A 15,663-nucleotide genomic window follows, 5' to 3' on the forward strand; every position below is an offset into this window, starting at 1 on the left:
CCATCCAACATCAGTACCTGACCTCACTAATGCTCAATCAAATCCTCACAGCAATGTTCAACATCTAGTGTAAAGCCTTCCCAGAAGAGTAGAGGCTGTTACTGCAGCAAAGGAGGACAAACTTACTACTAATACCACTCATTTCAGAAGAAACGCTGGAGTCTACAAAAATGTGAGTTGGTGTATCTGAACTCACTAATTAGAGCTGTCTGGATACTTTTGGAGACATGGTAGCTGTTTCTTGTGATGCTAAAAAACCTAAAGAGACGTAACCTTGTCATTGTTAAGGTTAAATAGTGATGTAATTATCAATTTGAATGATTTGATTTGTGATGTTATATGTAAATGTGATGTTAATCTGTTTTCCTGCAATCTTTTCAGATGTTTTTGATGTGTCCTTGAATCACGTTTGTGTCCCTGAAAATGATGAAACGACAGAAAATGGGATCAATCCCGAATTAGCTAAGGTAACTTTTAGGTCAAGATGAGCCGCTGACAGCCATCTTATACTAATTAAATGTATGACTCTGCTAACCAGTGTTTGTTTGTCCATCAGTACATCACTGAAACCGAGGATTTGGTGAGAGCAGCCCGAAGAGAAGAGAGGCTGAACCTGTTCTCTCTCGACCCTGACACTCCTGTACGTCTCTCATCATCCACAAATGCCTCCAGTTACCCTAGAAAGCCTCTTTATGATTCTTACATAATCAAGCCACACTTTAGCTCAGAGTCATATTTATACATATATATCGCTGTTGTCGGAAGAAAACCTTGTATCTCCCAAAATGCTAACTTTACAGGAGAAGGAAAGAAATCATACTCCACTTTTAATGTAAATCAATGGAACCAGATTTTTTTCCATGTCATTTTGAGTCATTTCTTTTAGTCCGTTCATCATGAAATTTACACACAATGTAAAGAATAACAAGCATTTTCAGATTATGCCAAAAACTGAAAAACAGCAAAAAACGGAGAGGTTTTCTTCCAACTGCAGTGTAACACACTCTGCTTGATAATGCTTTAAACAAGAAGGCTCTGCTCTGAGTGCAGTCCTGAGGATCAGTTTTGTCTGTTGTAGGTTTTGAGGAGCCCGAGGGGGGAATGTGGAGAACCGTCGCCCATCCGTCCCTTCGAGGAAAAGCTGGGGAAGAAACTGATGATCTACTGCCGCTCCCTCAACCTCACACTGCAGGGCTGTGTGAACGAGACAGAGACGGAGCCGGTCACTAACGTGAGACACAAAATTAGGCTCACATATGAGTATCTGCCTTTTATGGAGAAACGGTATCTTAATTATACATATTGGCATTGAAAAACAAGGTGTTCTGAGCCTCACAGTGATACGTATGGAAGCCCTTTCCCACCCGGAGAGAGAATGAGTGGCCTCCTCTTCCAGCAGTCAAAATTATAACTAGTATCTCAAAAAACTTATTTTCCCAGAATTATTGACTTACTATGTTAGAATGGTGACTTTATTTCTCAAAATTTTGACTTAATCTCTCAAAATAGTTACTCACTTACTCTAAATATTGACTAAGATGTCAAAATAGTGTCGTAGTAAGTTGAAATAATGTAAGGACTTACTATGTCAGAACTGCGGTATCATAATAATTTTTAATGAAGTGTTTTGTTGTGTAATACTGGGTGAACCTGGTCTTCAACAGTGAGACTCTTGGTGTTCATGGCTCCCAGATCAGCAGCCAGTTGCACCAGCTGAACGTAAGTTTGATCGTAGCCTAGTTTAAACGTAAACTGCCACTACGTTCAAGTTTGTGAGCTACTAGAATTTAACCGGCTGCACCATGTAAAATAGTTTCAACGTAGCTTTAAATTATAACTCCAAATTTACACATACCCTATAGTAGCTGTAAGTTCTGCCGTAAAAATCAGTTAAATGGCTGGTCCATTTGATAGAAGGGAAAACTTGCAAGAAAATGAAATATAGCTCAGTTTGCATCGGCGACTCTGCAGGATAGATTACACCTATTTTCGTTGATCGGAGATAGAAAAGATCACTGACCTCCTGCCTCAGATTAACACAACACAGACAGTAACGAAGCCCTCCTACTTTGTTTCCGGCACTGAGATGTTTTACTACAGGGTCGCTCCTCAGAGCTCAGATTGTGTGTGACGCTGACCTTATTATCATAGAATATATGACACAGATTATTTTTAAAATATAACTAACATAGCTGACATCACCTTTCTGTCATTCAGCAGATTCGAATAGCAGCCACAGCTTCACTAACGGTACAGACTGTTCAGTGATAAAGCGCTGTTAAAACGTTGTGCACGAGAGCCCAGCTAGAACATCGGAACAATTCCAGCAGCAGAACAGAATAAAAACACATACAAGAGACGGACGCTTTGAGTGTGGAGTTCATGCTGATAATGTTTCCTGTTTATGTCGGGTTGTGGTGCAACCAAAATTCTGTGTGTCGCTAGTTTTAAATGAACTACTCTCAACGTGAGGTTTAGGATGATACTTTGCATTCTATCTTAAGTTCAAGCTCCCCAGCTGGTGCAACTGGCTGCAGGTCCTCGTGTACCTGCCCAGGGACTACAAAAAAAAATTAGCTGAACTGGCTAAACTGGCACATTTACAGAATGCGTGTGTCGTTAACATGGCCGGTATTTAGAATGAGTTTATTATTTTCTTTTTTATTCTAATTATGTCATTGAATTTTTTTTTTACTTATTTGGGCTATTGATTAGTTTCTCTACCTGCACTGGGCTGGTTAAATGCCCACTCCCACATGCCACACTGAGAATTAGCCCCCCGCCACAAGATATTGTGGTGAGTCCAGCAGAAGCGCAGACCTCTACCATCTACCCCCACATGTAACCGCAGCATTAGTGTCAGACTCTGATTCTGCACATATTTGAATTGTGCTATTCTGATATTGACTTATATATTTCAATTCTGAAGATTTAGACCAGCTGTATAAGCTTTTATACAAGCCAGTTCAGGTTTATTGCGCAGTTGCACTGTTTAAAAGATTTGCAGATTTGCTTTGTTTGGTAGTGAAACTTGTTTTAATCTGAGAAAATCTGTTTAGATCGAGCCTTTCTTTGTGACCGTGGCGCTGCTGGACATGCGAGAGAACAGGAAGGTCTCAGCCGACTTCCACGTGGACCTCAACCACGAGGCCGTGCGAAAAATGCTCAGTGGCTCTGGGAGTCCTGGAGGTCACGGGACGCCCGGAGGTCACAGCGGGCCACAGGAAAATGGCCTGAAGTCTCCTGTGGAGAAGAAAAGCGGAGATTGCCAGCTCAGTCAGGAACTGGAGAACTGGCTATGCTTTCCAAAACAGGTATCAGTAGTATTACATGAGGCCTATATGATAGAAATGTCTCTGTTGCCAAGTGGTTTTTAGCTCCTTTTAGCTGTTGAATTCTATTTTGTGTGTTTTACTCATGATATCCAAGACTTGACAGTTGCCTGCATTGTGTATCGTGTACTGAGTGCTTCAGATTTTCTTGAAAGAGCATCTTAAAATCCATAAAAAGCTAAATAAATACACAAGTGACAAATTGAAGGAGAAACAAACATAAAGCATCTCAGTAAGGTGTTGGGCCACAAGGACAGCTTTAATGGGCCTCAGGATAGGTTCTGCAAGTCTCTGGAGCTGTAGTGGATGGAAGGAACACCATTTTTTCAAAAGATATTCTCTCAGTTGGTGGTTTGATGATGGGATAGTAGTGGAGAATGCGAGCAAACACGCCTCAGTTTCTTCCATATGAGCTCAACTAGGTTGATATCTGATGACTGTGAAAGCCAAAGCATATTATTTCCATCATTTTCATCCTCATCAGACCATTCAGTGACCCCTTGGCCCAAACACATTTCTTATTTTTACCTCTACCCCTTGTTTTCGAGTGTTGCCCCTTGGAACTGAGTTACAAGGGGTTGTGGTTGAAATCTTCCTCTATGAAATGGGACCCTCAAATAAAAAAGAACATTACTTCATTAACAGCTACTAGCGCTGCTCTGTAAGCGATGATTTATTATCGCCCACTCCTAATTCTTCAGTGATATGAAGCTGAAGTCAGATATTCACCAGCTTCTCATTCAGATTTTCCGTTTCACCTTAAATGGTGCAGCAGTTACATTCTGCCGCTTCAGGCGTCAGAACTGCTGGACTATTTAAGGTGGAACAGGTAAGTTAGCTAGCTAGCTATCCAGACATTAGCACACTATTTATGCTTGTTATGAAGAAAAGGACCATAATACATTAAAACGGCATTAAACTAAGATAATACAGTGGTTATTATAATTTTTAACAGAGAAAATTCTCACTTTTGTGGGTTTCTTTGGTCTCTTGTTCAGCCATTTAGCTGGTTTTTCTTTTTTTCTCATAACACTCTGTTTGGAGTCTCTGAAAAGCCTCCATTTGGAGGGCCATGTAGCCCAAACACTTCACCCCCCTCTATCTCAACAAAAATTGGGACACCCTACCCCTAGACGTTAATCAGCAAAACAGAGGGCTAAGGGCTCAGTGGTAGGGGTGAGGGGTGAAATGGGATTGGGCCTTTGTGTTCAGTGAATGGGGAGGAAAAGTCCACTCTCATCAGTGCAGAACTGTTCCATCATACGATAAAGGTGATCAGTCAGGTTTACAGAGACCTCTAAGTGGACAGGCAGACCCAAACCATGTCAGCAAAATGCCTCCCACAGCTTAACAGAGCCAGCAGACCCCCCCTGCACTCTAGACCTATCTGATGGTATCACCTTTTTCCACATCCCTGTAGACCAGTGGCCTCTCAGAAGATCATTTCTGCACTGAAGATCATTTATGCACTGCAGCTCTTCTGTAATATCCCTCTTTTCCAGTCGTTTATTCAGGTTTTTCCTGTAATTTGTCCATCATCTTGAGCATATTTCCTTTCTGGAAATCTGTGTGTCTGGTTAATCTTCACAATACTGTGAAAAGTTTCCTTTGGTGTAATTTCAAAAGACGAAAACAAGCTAGATCGGTTCTTTCAGCAGCACTCAGGAATATTGTGTTCATTAACTTTATTCTATACTTAAATATCCTCAGATACTGTGATATATTCTGAAAATACTTTGAACTTTTCAGGGTCACCCAGCATTGGGTGCAACTTTTCAGGGTCACCCAGCATTGGTTTTGACGCTTTGATTGGAAGGAGACTGTTTTCCAGTAGATGCAGGAAACATTGTGGTGGTTTATCTTTTCATCTGAACAACATGTCTGTTTGTGCGTGTGTGTTTACGTGTTTGCACCTCTAGGCTGTCTTCTCCATCACAAATCCTCATACAGATATCGTCATGGTGGCCCGCGTAGAGAAAGTGCTGATGGGAAATATTACCAGTGGGACGGAGCCCTACATTAAGAACACAGACAACAGCAAGGTAACATAACATCTGATTACATCTCTGCTTCAGCCGTCCTTTTAAGACACTCGGCTAAAGGTGGGCGATACGGCAAAAACAAAACATCATAACATCTGACATTTACACAGAATGTCATGATATTTCTGCTGAACTGAGTCTAAAAACACATTAGGCTTTTAACTGACTTGAGCTTTAGGCTAAAATCCTTTTGCTTTGAGTGACCATGTACCTTAATTCTGTTTAGTTTATTAAAATAAATGATTAAACGTTTGAATGTTTCGGTAGTGACATTTTTAGCGCATTTTGAGCATAACTTAAAAACGCAGCCGGTACATGAGCAGCAAACACAGCTTTGAACAGCTGTACACACAAAAATCATCATATTTTTCCATTAAAACACAAAAAAGTTAACTAAATTCCCAAAAAACTGTATTTCGCTAGTGACAATTCTTAATGTTCCACACTGGTTTTCAGACTTTGGGACACATTTAATTCAAAACAATGGGGTCTAACAGCTCACTCTTCCTGCTCTAAAATAAGGCACAGAGTAAAATTCTGTGTTTTCGTTAGTGACTTGAACACAGCGTTTTTACAATAAAGTTTTTTCTTTATTTGAAAATTAAACATATGATAAATATAATTCTTTTAACTTTAAAAGGATCTTTTTAAAAACAAAACTCCTTAAAAGGTTGACTCAAATGTGATGTAGTGACTTAAACATATGTTTCCTAAGTGTTTTGCTGCAGCTGAATGAATGAAAAGCTTGGCGTTGTGCTGAGCATCTCTGCCAGCTTTCATTTCCTTCTTTCGTATTTTTAATTTACCCGTGTTTAAAGATAGACCACAGTTCTGCAAACTAAAAAGAGAGCACGCCTCTCCAGCTTAGAGTTCTGCACCGTGCGCTCAACATTTGCACTTCATTTCCTTCCCATTAGGGAAGATTCATAGAACCACATGATGAATTTCCCATGTTCGCTCGATAGCGTTTAACAGGAACGTTGTACTGTGTGCTTTTTTCCGTGTTCCCCCATACATTCCCCACGTTTTATGGAACAGAACTATAGAAACTCAACTAATGCTGCAGAACAGAGGCTTTTTCATTTCTCCAAAGTCTCACTACAGAGAACACGGCTTCGTTTGTGTTTCTCTACCTAAAAGGTTCCAGAAGGAGTATCTTGTAAACTCCTATTTTAAGTGCTTCATCACTGAGAGGACAGATGGTTTTAGAATGACCTAGAATGCCCCTCTACTCCCTTTTTGTGGAACCCTGGCTTTTGTTCGACTCGCCTAAATGGATCCCCCAGACTCCGCTGCCGCCGGCCAAGACTCAGACACCTTGCTTTGATTTAAACTCGCGCTCATTATCTAGGTCAAAACGAAAGAATTCTCTGGCTTCTTTTCACTTTATAAACACCAGAGCGTTTTTTTTTCTTTGATATCCACTATCGCAGTATTTTATCCCTCCTTTATGTTATTTTCTTTTCTAGACGGTTCAGAAGATGCTCAAGTCCAACAAGCAGTTCTGCAGCAAGCTGGGGAAGTACCGCATGCCTTTTGCGTGGTCTGTAAGGTGAGTAGGATCTTCTGGAACTCTCTCCACCAGTTTAAATCTCATCATCACACAGGCCTTCAAAGTCCCACTCGCAAATCAAGTCCCACTCGTAAATCAAAATTTTTTGGTAGAGAAACAAAAATGCTGCAAAACCAAAACCACTGAAATCTAGGACTGCGTAAATATCATGTTCTCTGTTAGTGAACTTGAGGCTTATTAAACCATAACTACTATGAATAATTTAGTATCTATGATGAAATAATAACACTAATTTGTATGTTTTGCATTTGAGAGTGAGGGAAAGCTGCCATAGAGGCAGAGTTTCACAGAAAAAATGACATCTTAGCACATCTGATATTTCTTATTATGAGGTAGTTGTGAATGCAAGATTATTCAACTCATTTTTAGACATTTCTACTCATTTAAAGTGGTTGAATCTTATAAAAGTGTCTCTTTCTGCTGGCAGATGATGATCTGATAATGAATAAAATGATCTGCTAATCAAATGACACTTTCATAAAATAAAATGACTTAAAACAAGTAAAAGTATGTCTAGAAATATGTTAAATATTTTTTTATATTCTTACAACAAGCTCATAAAAAGAAATATTAAATATATTGACTACATTTAAGATGTTTTTACTCGTTAAAATTTAGCCAGTGCATTTCATTGTTTGTGTTTTCAAAGAGGTATGGATGCACCAATATGGGAATTGTGGGCTGATACTGTTCATTGACATATGTGCAGATGTGCGATGGATAAACATTTCTACAATAAAGTAAAATTAATTGGAAAATTGGGACCATATCTACCTACTTGTAGAGCATTTATTTTTAAATAAATAAAACTGTATGAAAAAGTTTAGTGAAGACATACAGTTGGATAGCTTAAACATCTGATACAATTGAATAAACAGACAAAGAATAAATATGGAAATAAATAATCAGTATGTATTTAATATAAATAAAATTATTCCATATTTTTTTTACTTGTGTGCTCCTTTTGAATACGTTGGTTTTAAAATAGAAAAAAAGGCGGGCAGCACTGCTTCTTGTAAAACGGAGGGTTTCAATGATAGTTTCATTTTTAACCAGCTGTGACTAATGAGTGACAGACATCACCTCTGTGACTGATAGAGCACGAAAACTAGTCGGGTCTAAAAAAATCAGTAACGTTCCCTTACAGAATGCCTGGATGAGCTTCGATCTCAGTCCTCTGGATCAGACTGGGACATCCCTAGTACAGTTGATCACTATGGATAATGATTTCAACACATCTCTCTGTAAAGAACAGACCACTGTTGACTCAAAGCACACTTATGCTGAAAGTCAGTGGGTGCTGAAGCAGCTTCTATTATAAGTGAGCTTTGAGTCAACATGTTTTCTGATATTTCCTAAGTGCAGAGAAATGCATTACAGTTACAGTCTGATGAATGACTGTATGTTACAGACAGATATTATGTTGCAGAACATTGCAGTACTCCACTTATGCTCATGCGTATATTTCGGTTTTTCCGTCTGAATTTACAGGCCCAAATCGTAAAGCAAATTATTCAGTAACTGCATGAAATAACTGTAAATTTTTGTTTTTTGTTTTTTTTTGTTCCCCTCAAATGAACAGAAAATGTGTTTTATGATCATAAACATAATGCCATATGCTTACAATTTACTGCTGAAAGCCAAAAATCTTAGATGCTCTTGGTATTTTTTATAAAAGTAATTTTTATAGAGCAGATCACTGAAGAGACGCCATCTGTTTATAGTTTATAGCCCAGATTTGTGCAAAAATGGGTCGACTTTCAGTAGAAAAAAAAATTGAGTTCAGCTTCTTTTATTATAAGGGTTTAAAATTACATCACCCATCTATTTGACTGGAAAGAAGACAGTTACAGCTCTCATATGACCCCCACCTTTTGAAAGCTTATAAATTATGAAAGTTATGAAGTAAGGAATATGACAAAGTGCGTTTTGGAACCACCGGTGGTCCCAAGGAGTTGAAGAGGTTAAAGACATAATTATCCCACTCTAACTATGAAAAAAAAGTAGTTTTATACTGCAAAGCTAATTTGACCCTTTCTCTGTTTCACTCCCTCAGGTCAGTATTTAAGGATAACCAGGGCACGGTGGACAGGGACTCCCGTTTCTCTCCCCTCTTCAAGCAGGAGAGCAATAAGATCTCCACTGAGGACCTACTGAAGCTCATCACGGAGTACAGAAGGTACAGCAAAGATGACAAGACCTTAGCATCACTATAGATAAGCAGCATGTCCCTAATACCTGTGGAGTGAGTGAAATGGTGCGTTCTTGGTTCTTCAGGGCAGAGAAGACCAGCAAGCTGCAGACCATACCCGGCAGCCTGGAGATCAGTGTGGACTGTGTCCCAATGGAGCATCCCAGTAAGGCTCAGTGATGCAATAATAACTGTTATTCTGTAATGCACTGTGGATTGAAATGCTATAAATTTGACACTTTATTTACAGTTTACAGCATTTTGGGAACAACATACAGTTAGAAAATGGTAGAAAAGGAAGTGTTATTAAAAAACTAAAAATTGCACACCAATAAATGCTTCAAAGAAAATGTCTTGCACTGCAAAAAAGACATCTTAGCAAGTGAAAACACCTTAATTGTAGTATATATATAATATTTGTCATTATGAGGTTGTTATGTGAAAAATATAGAAGTACTTAACTTATTTCTCAACATTCTTTTCTTGTTTTATCTTGTGAAAGTGTCTAATTCTATTGGCAGATGATTTTCCTAGCTTCATATAATCCATTTCTAGAATGCTGTGTAAATATTGCTATATTAAGATAATGTAAACTTTGTGTTTGTACCTTTCAGACTGCGTCACATCCTCCTATGTTCCCCTGAAGCCGTTCGAGGAGTGCGGTCTGCACGCTCCCACGGTGGAGGTGGACGAGTTCCTGCAGGATTCAGCGAAGTTCGCCCAGCCTTACAGAGTTTACAAGAACCACATATACATCTACCCTAAACATCTCAAATACGACAGCCAGAAGAGCTTTGCAAAGGTGGGTGCTGACCATCAGCTGAAACAGCATCCGATAATGGTCCAATAATCACTATTCCAGGGGTCGCAACCCAAATGTTAAAAAGAGCCACAATCCTTTCAGCAAAAATCAAACCACCTGGGGAGCCACAGTATTTTTTGTCCATTTTACCATCTTGGCTGTAAATATGTCTCAGTATGTGATAATATAGGCTAAAAATGTAATATAAACGAAAACGCACTTTTACTTTGCTCTGCTTTAAGTTTTAGCTCAGCCACTTTTCTCACATCTCTGACAGGAAACTTTTACAAAAGTAGAACAGTTTTTTGTAAAATGTCTCTCAACGTTCAATTTTTTATGAGGTTGAAGTCGCTTCTCATTTGGCAGCTTGTTGTTTGGTGCCTTCTGAACCATTTAAGGTGGAACGGTGAAAAAATTGAACAAAAAGCTGGCAAATGAGAATCTGACTTCAGCCTTGTGACTTTTTAGTGTTTGACAGTTTCTCACTGCAGATTAGACGTATCAGGAAACCAGCTGGAGTGATTATAAATGTAAATAAGTCCATTCGTCTCCGGATTATCAACGTTCATCTTAAATCTTCCTCTTTTCCTTTTCGTTATCTACTAGCTAGGCGAGATTGTTGTCTGCATTGCCATGGTGACCAGCAATCTGCAAACCAATCTTCAGGGTTAAAGGGTGAATTAGCAGATGTAGACTTCATTAACCTTAGTGTTTAAGACCATTTATTGTTAAGCTGTGTTGAACGATCAGCAGAGCTTTATTTTACTGTAAAGGAGGATTATTTTATTTATTATTTATTAAAAATGTAGTTCTGCGGTGGAACCGCCACAGGGCAGTAAAAGAGTTGCATGTCTCTGACCCCTACGCTACACCCTACATTCAGAAATTTTGATCACTATGTAAAACATTATTATATTTTTACATAATTGGTGATGGTAGTAAACGATTTCAGACACTACATCATACAGGTTTGCTCATTGCTGTGCGACAACAGATTCAGTCGCATAAGCACTATAAAAGTCAGTCCATCCGCTGACCGCACACATGAGAAGAGCTGACTTACATCTGTATCAGGTCTGAAGAGGAGACTGGAGACACTGCCATCGTAGCTGGGCTCTCTAATCCTCCTCAAGCAAGCTGTGTGTGAATCTCCAAATAAATCAGTGCATAATGGGTATCCCCATCCCGCTAGGGTACATCAGTTGTACCTTACATATTGCAGTGCATTGTGGGATTGTTTGAGTGCACTAGAGCTCCTGCACTACGTTTTCAGACACTGCTTCAAAATGCACTATATAGTGAACAGGGCACAGTTTCTTTATTTGTTCCAGCACAGAAACGCTAATTAGAAATCTCCATGTAGGCCGCTGGCCTCCAAACTCCCAATTGTTCTTGATCAGCATCAGGTCTTCCATGATTTCATTCAGTATATTTGTTATTTGTTAATAAAATTATTCAGCAGTCACCACCTGTAAGTAGGCAGTAGCTCTGAAAGTCCTCAGTGCTTTTCTGTTTGCATTCTTTTTGGATTGTGTCATGATGCAAGAAACCATTTAGCCAGTTCAAATGTTTAAGGATTTTTAAATGGGGAATTTACTAACTCTGCTAACAGCATGTAACATTGCATTTTGACCATAACAACTTGTAGTAAATTATTATAAATCAGTAAATTGCTTCAACATATACAATTGTATGCAAAGGTTTGAGTGTCCCTGGACAAATTCAGTGTTTTGTTGATTTTCTAAGTGAAAATAAGTGAACACTTCCTCCACAGAGAACACATTTTAATGCACAGTTACTGATTTTTTGCTGAATCTAACATATTGGGGAAAACCGTTACATGTGGCCTGTGCAAAATTGTGGCGAATTTATATTTTATGTTAAACAGAATTTGCAGAAAAATGCGATATTTAAGTCTGTTCTCTGTACAGGATGTATTAACAAATTATCATACATATACACTCTCTGGGGCAGGACTCAATGGTACATCTCTGTAACTTTAATCAGGGAACATAACTGTACCATAATCCACTGAAATGATATTTTCTAAGCTGTACTGACTCCACACACCCCGTCTCGTCTCCAGGCTTTTTATTTTACTGTTCTGTTTTAAAACATTAGATTATGAAAAGGTACAAATACAAACTTTTCACCTGGAAAAAACTTATTTAAGGTTCACAGTTGGACCTTAAAACCACTGTTGTACCTTTGAGGGAACATTTACATTGTTTGTACCTTGATAAATGAAAAATGTACCTGAACAGAACCTTTATTAGTCACAATGTATTTGCAAATGACTGTATATGAGCTGTATATGTAGTACCGATATATATGTGCCTTTTTCTTTGCTTGTGTTTTACTTTTCTTTCTTTCTGTGAAGAAATCAGTGCTTTGTCCACTCTGTACAGTTTAGCATGCGATAATTTGACATGTTGTATCCATTCCTTTTCCTCTCAGGCCCGGAACCTTGCAGTTTATGTGGAGTTCCGGAGCTCTGACGAAGAGCACGCCAAACCACTCAAGGTAAGGCCTTCCAAACTTTCCATTTCTGCACTGACATTTTTTAATCAAGGGTTGCCCAGAAAAGTCAGCGTTGGCTGTCCGTTTTGTTTCTGCAGTGCATCTACGGAAAGCCAGGAGGTCCAGTTTTCACCACAGCTGCCTGTTCCACTGTTCTTCACCACTCGCAGAACCCTGACTTTTACGACGAGGTTCGTTCCAGCCCCTTTCCTCTACATTTCCACTGATTCTGTTTGCCTCTGATGGATTTGCTGAGCTCTAAAAGGTTTTTTTCATCCTGAAAATAGGTGAAGATTGAGCTGCCCACACAGCTTCATGAGAAACACCATCTCCTCTTCTCATTTTTCCATGTGACCTGCGACATCAATGCCAAGACCAGCTCCAAAAAGAAAGAGGCTCTTGAAACTCCAGGTGCAGTTTTGGAACATGTTTAATCTCAGAATCTGATAAAGTATGTTAAAAACACTCTTGGTCAGAGGAACACAGGCTCATCACACAGCGAGCCTTAATGCGACTGCAGTTTGCGCCCACAATGTGCCTCAATTTAGCATTCGATTCCATTTACTAAAAATGCAGCTTATCCCTCAGACTGTGCGTAGCCCCGCCCACTGAGAGATGAAAAGATAACAGTCTTAAAAAATCTCTAAATCATTCTACAAAGTTGGGATTTTAATTCGGCTATGAAATAAAACTTTTTCATATGTTTTCAGTACAGACTGCAATATTGCGACCGCATCATATTTTGTATCATATATCTTCTCATGTACATGCGTCTAGTCCCAAGACTTAAAACAGTGAGTGCGCTTGCATGCGCTCAAAAATCTGATCATAATCAGATTTCTGCAGTCATCTGATCATTCAAATGGTCATGTAAACAGCATACTCCGATTTCTTAGATCGGAATAAAGTCTGCTAATCTGATTAAGAAATCTGATAAAGAGAGCTGGGTTTTAGCTCAGTAATCAGATTTCTCAGTGCATGTAAACTCTTACTCTGATTTCTTTCGGATTTCTCAGTCCGAGCATGTGCGAAAACAGACAGCAGTACCGGAAATAAGCGAGCAGCGTCGCCGCGAGACACAGCAAAACACTTTTGGAGCGACGCTAAAACCAAACACATGCTTGACAAAGTGACGGATTAAATATTCTTCATCTTCTAGATGATATATGTTCATATTATCAGGTAAAGCAGCGCGATGATTTAAAAAAAAAGCCGCAGCATGTAGTTTGAGTTTTGGATTACGTTTCCATCACGTCTTCTTCTGTGAGTTTATTGGCTGGTTGTAAAGCAGAAATCTGATTACTGTCTGACTCATGTAGACCTGGAGTTTCCCTATTATCTGATTACTCAAGTGCATGTAAACATGATGATCGGATTACTAACAAAAATCTGATTTTCTGCAGTTATCGGATTATTAGGTGCATGTAAACGTACTCAGTGTTACTCTGGTGGTAAACATTCTTTCAGCTCATGCTTGAGGCTTGTGTCTCCGTATGGCTGCCGTGATGCTGTTCTTATTACAGGAAATTTCTCAACTACATGTCTTCTGAGACCCAAATGCGAATCAGTTTTTAAGAGTTGGAGGTAAATCTACGCAAACCTGGCCCACATGACTTGCTCAAACTTTAGTAAATCGAGTGGAATATGTAATCAGGCGCATGTTTAATATCTCCACCCACTTTTCACGACCCTCTCACGTGTTTTTCACATGCATACGCACGAGGAAGAGGAGCGCATTCACGTTATCTCCATACATGCAGCCCATAAACTCCACGTTTAGGCTTGTGTGCCAGTTTCGTGCATAACGTGGACAGAATGTGTCCGATTTGCATTGAAACTGATGCTAACGGCTCAGTACATGAACACCTACATGACCAACAGTCTGTAGACTTCAGCGTTTCTTCTGAAATAAAGGGTATTAATAGTGAGTTTGTGCTGCAGTAACAGCCTCTACTCTTCTTGGAAGGCTTTACGCTAGATGTTGAACATTGCTGTGAGGACTTGTTTGCATTCAGCCACATTGGATGATTAGTTGATGATTAGTTCTGGATTGTTCCAACTTAATCCATCATTATTATTTTCCAGAAATTGAGGCTCGGTGTTAGGGGTGTCATTTGATGGCAGTGCCCCCCTGACCCATCATCATCCCCCACCAAACCTGCAACTTTTTATACATCCCTCCAAAGCAACAAAAGGCAAAAAAGCAAAGTGAGACTAAACTTTGTGGACGCTGCTACAACTTACTGTGCATGCTGTATAATAGGCTACGTTGAAGAGTTTGAATGCATCACTCTGTACTGGCTGTAACATAGACATGTGCTGTACGTTGTGGGACGATAAATCAGCAAATGAACCTCCTTAGTGGGTTGGTTTTTGATGATGTGCTGCTAATGTGGCTCTTCTGTTGGTTCTCTCCTGAATATGTGGCTTCGTTGGACAGATCCACTGTACATTTCTCACCTCATATTTTCTTCAGCTGCCTCCCCCCCACCAACCCCCCACCCTTACCAGGCCTTTCCATGGGTTTCTGAGGCCTCGTTTATGGTTTAGTTCTGGCATCAGGCCTGGATAGGATGTTAACTGATTTTTTTAACAGCATTGTATACTTTGTTTTTGGCTTGAGTCGTGAACGTCGGTCAGCCTGTCAGTTAGTTGTGGTTGAGTATGCAGCACATGTTTGGTTTCTTCTGACTGGTCCAACTGTAACTTCAGTCTAGCAAAGCTATGCTTGCACATAGATGGTCATCTTGCACATCTACTCATATCTTACATAATCTAGATATGTACATATCAGTATTCCATTCCTTTGTATCCTGGATCTCATTTATCTACCTCAGACTCACAAATTGCACACATGGAAATGTGTAAAACTGTACATATCATAGCTTTTTATTTCATAACTATATTACTTTTCATAACTGTACATTAGAAATAGTGCAGTAGTGGTATATATTAATGTGTATATTGTGTATATGTGTATATATTTAGAGTCTAATGTGTATATACACTGATCAGGCATAACATTATGACCAACTCCTTGTTTCTACACTCATTGTCCATTTTATCAGCTCCACTTACTATATAGGTGCACTTTGTAGTTCTACAGTTACAGACTGTAGTCAATCTGTTTCTCTGCATACTTTGTTAGCCCCCTTTTACCCTGTTCTTCAGTGGTCAGGACCCCCATGGACCCTCACAGAGCA

General features: G+C 39.4%; 1 protein-coding gene across 6 annotated transcripts in view; it reads left to right on the plus strand.

Annotated features, from left to right (window-relative positions):
• dock10 (dedicator of cytokinesis 10) overlaps positions 1 to 15,663 on the plus strand; it is a 192,414-nt gene that overhangs the window by 116,107 nt on the left and 60,644 nt on the right. For all 6 annotated transcript variants that reach the window (XM_036555809.1, XM_036555807.1, XM_036555812.1 and 3 more), the window contains exons 9-20: positions 382 to 467; positions 557 to 640; positions 1,079 to 1,231; positions 3,060 to 3,314; positions 5,252 to 5,374; positions 6,844 to 6,926; positions 9,004 to 9,126; positions 9,225 to 9,304; positions 9,753 to 9,940; positions 12,398 to 12,463; positions 12,559 to 12,651; positions 12,748 to 12,871. In XM_036555809.1, coding sequence (XP_036411702.1) covers positions 382 to 467; positions 557 to 640; positions 1,079 to 1,231; positions 3,060 to 3,314; positions 5,252 to 5,374; positions 6,844 to 6,926; positions 9,004 to 9,126; positions 9,225 to 9,304; positions 9,753 to 9,940; positions 12,398 to 12,463; positions 12,559 to 12,651; positions 12,748 to 12,871 — 1,458 coding nt within the window. The remainder of the gene's footprint in view (positions 1 to 381; positions 468 to 556; positions 641 to 1,078; positions 1,232 to 3,059; positions 3,315 to 5,251; positions 5,375 to 6,843; positions 6,927 to 9,003; positions 9,127 to 9,224; positions 9,305 to 9,752; positions 9,941 to 12,397; positions 12,464 to 12,558; positions 12,652 to 12,747; positions 12,872 to 15,663) is intronic.

This window comes from Colossoma macropomum, unplaced genomic scaffold (assembly GCF_904425465.1).
Source record: "Colossoma macropomum unplaced genomic scaffold, Colossoma_macropomum, whole genome shotgun sequence".
In the NCBI taxonomy this organism is placed as follows: domain Eukaryota; kingdom Metazoa; phylum Chordata; class Actinopteri; order Characiformes; family Serrasalmidae; genus Colossoma; species Colossoma macropomum.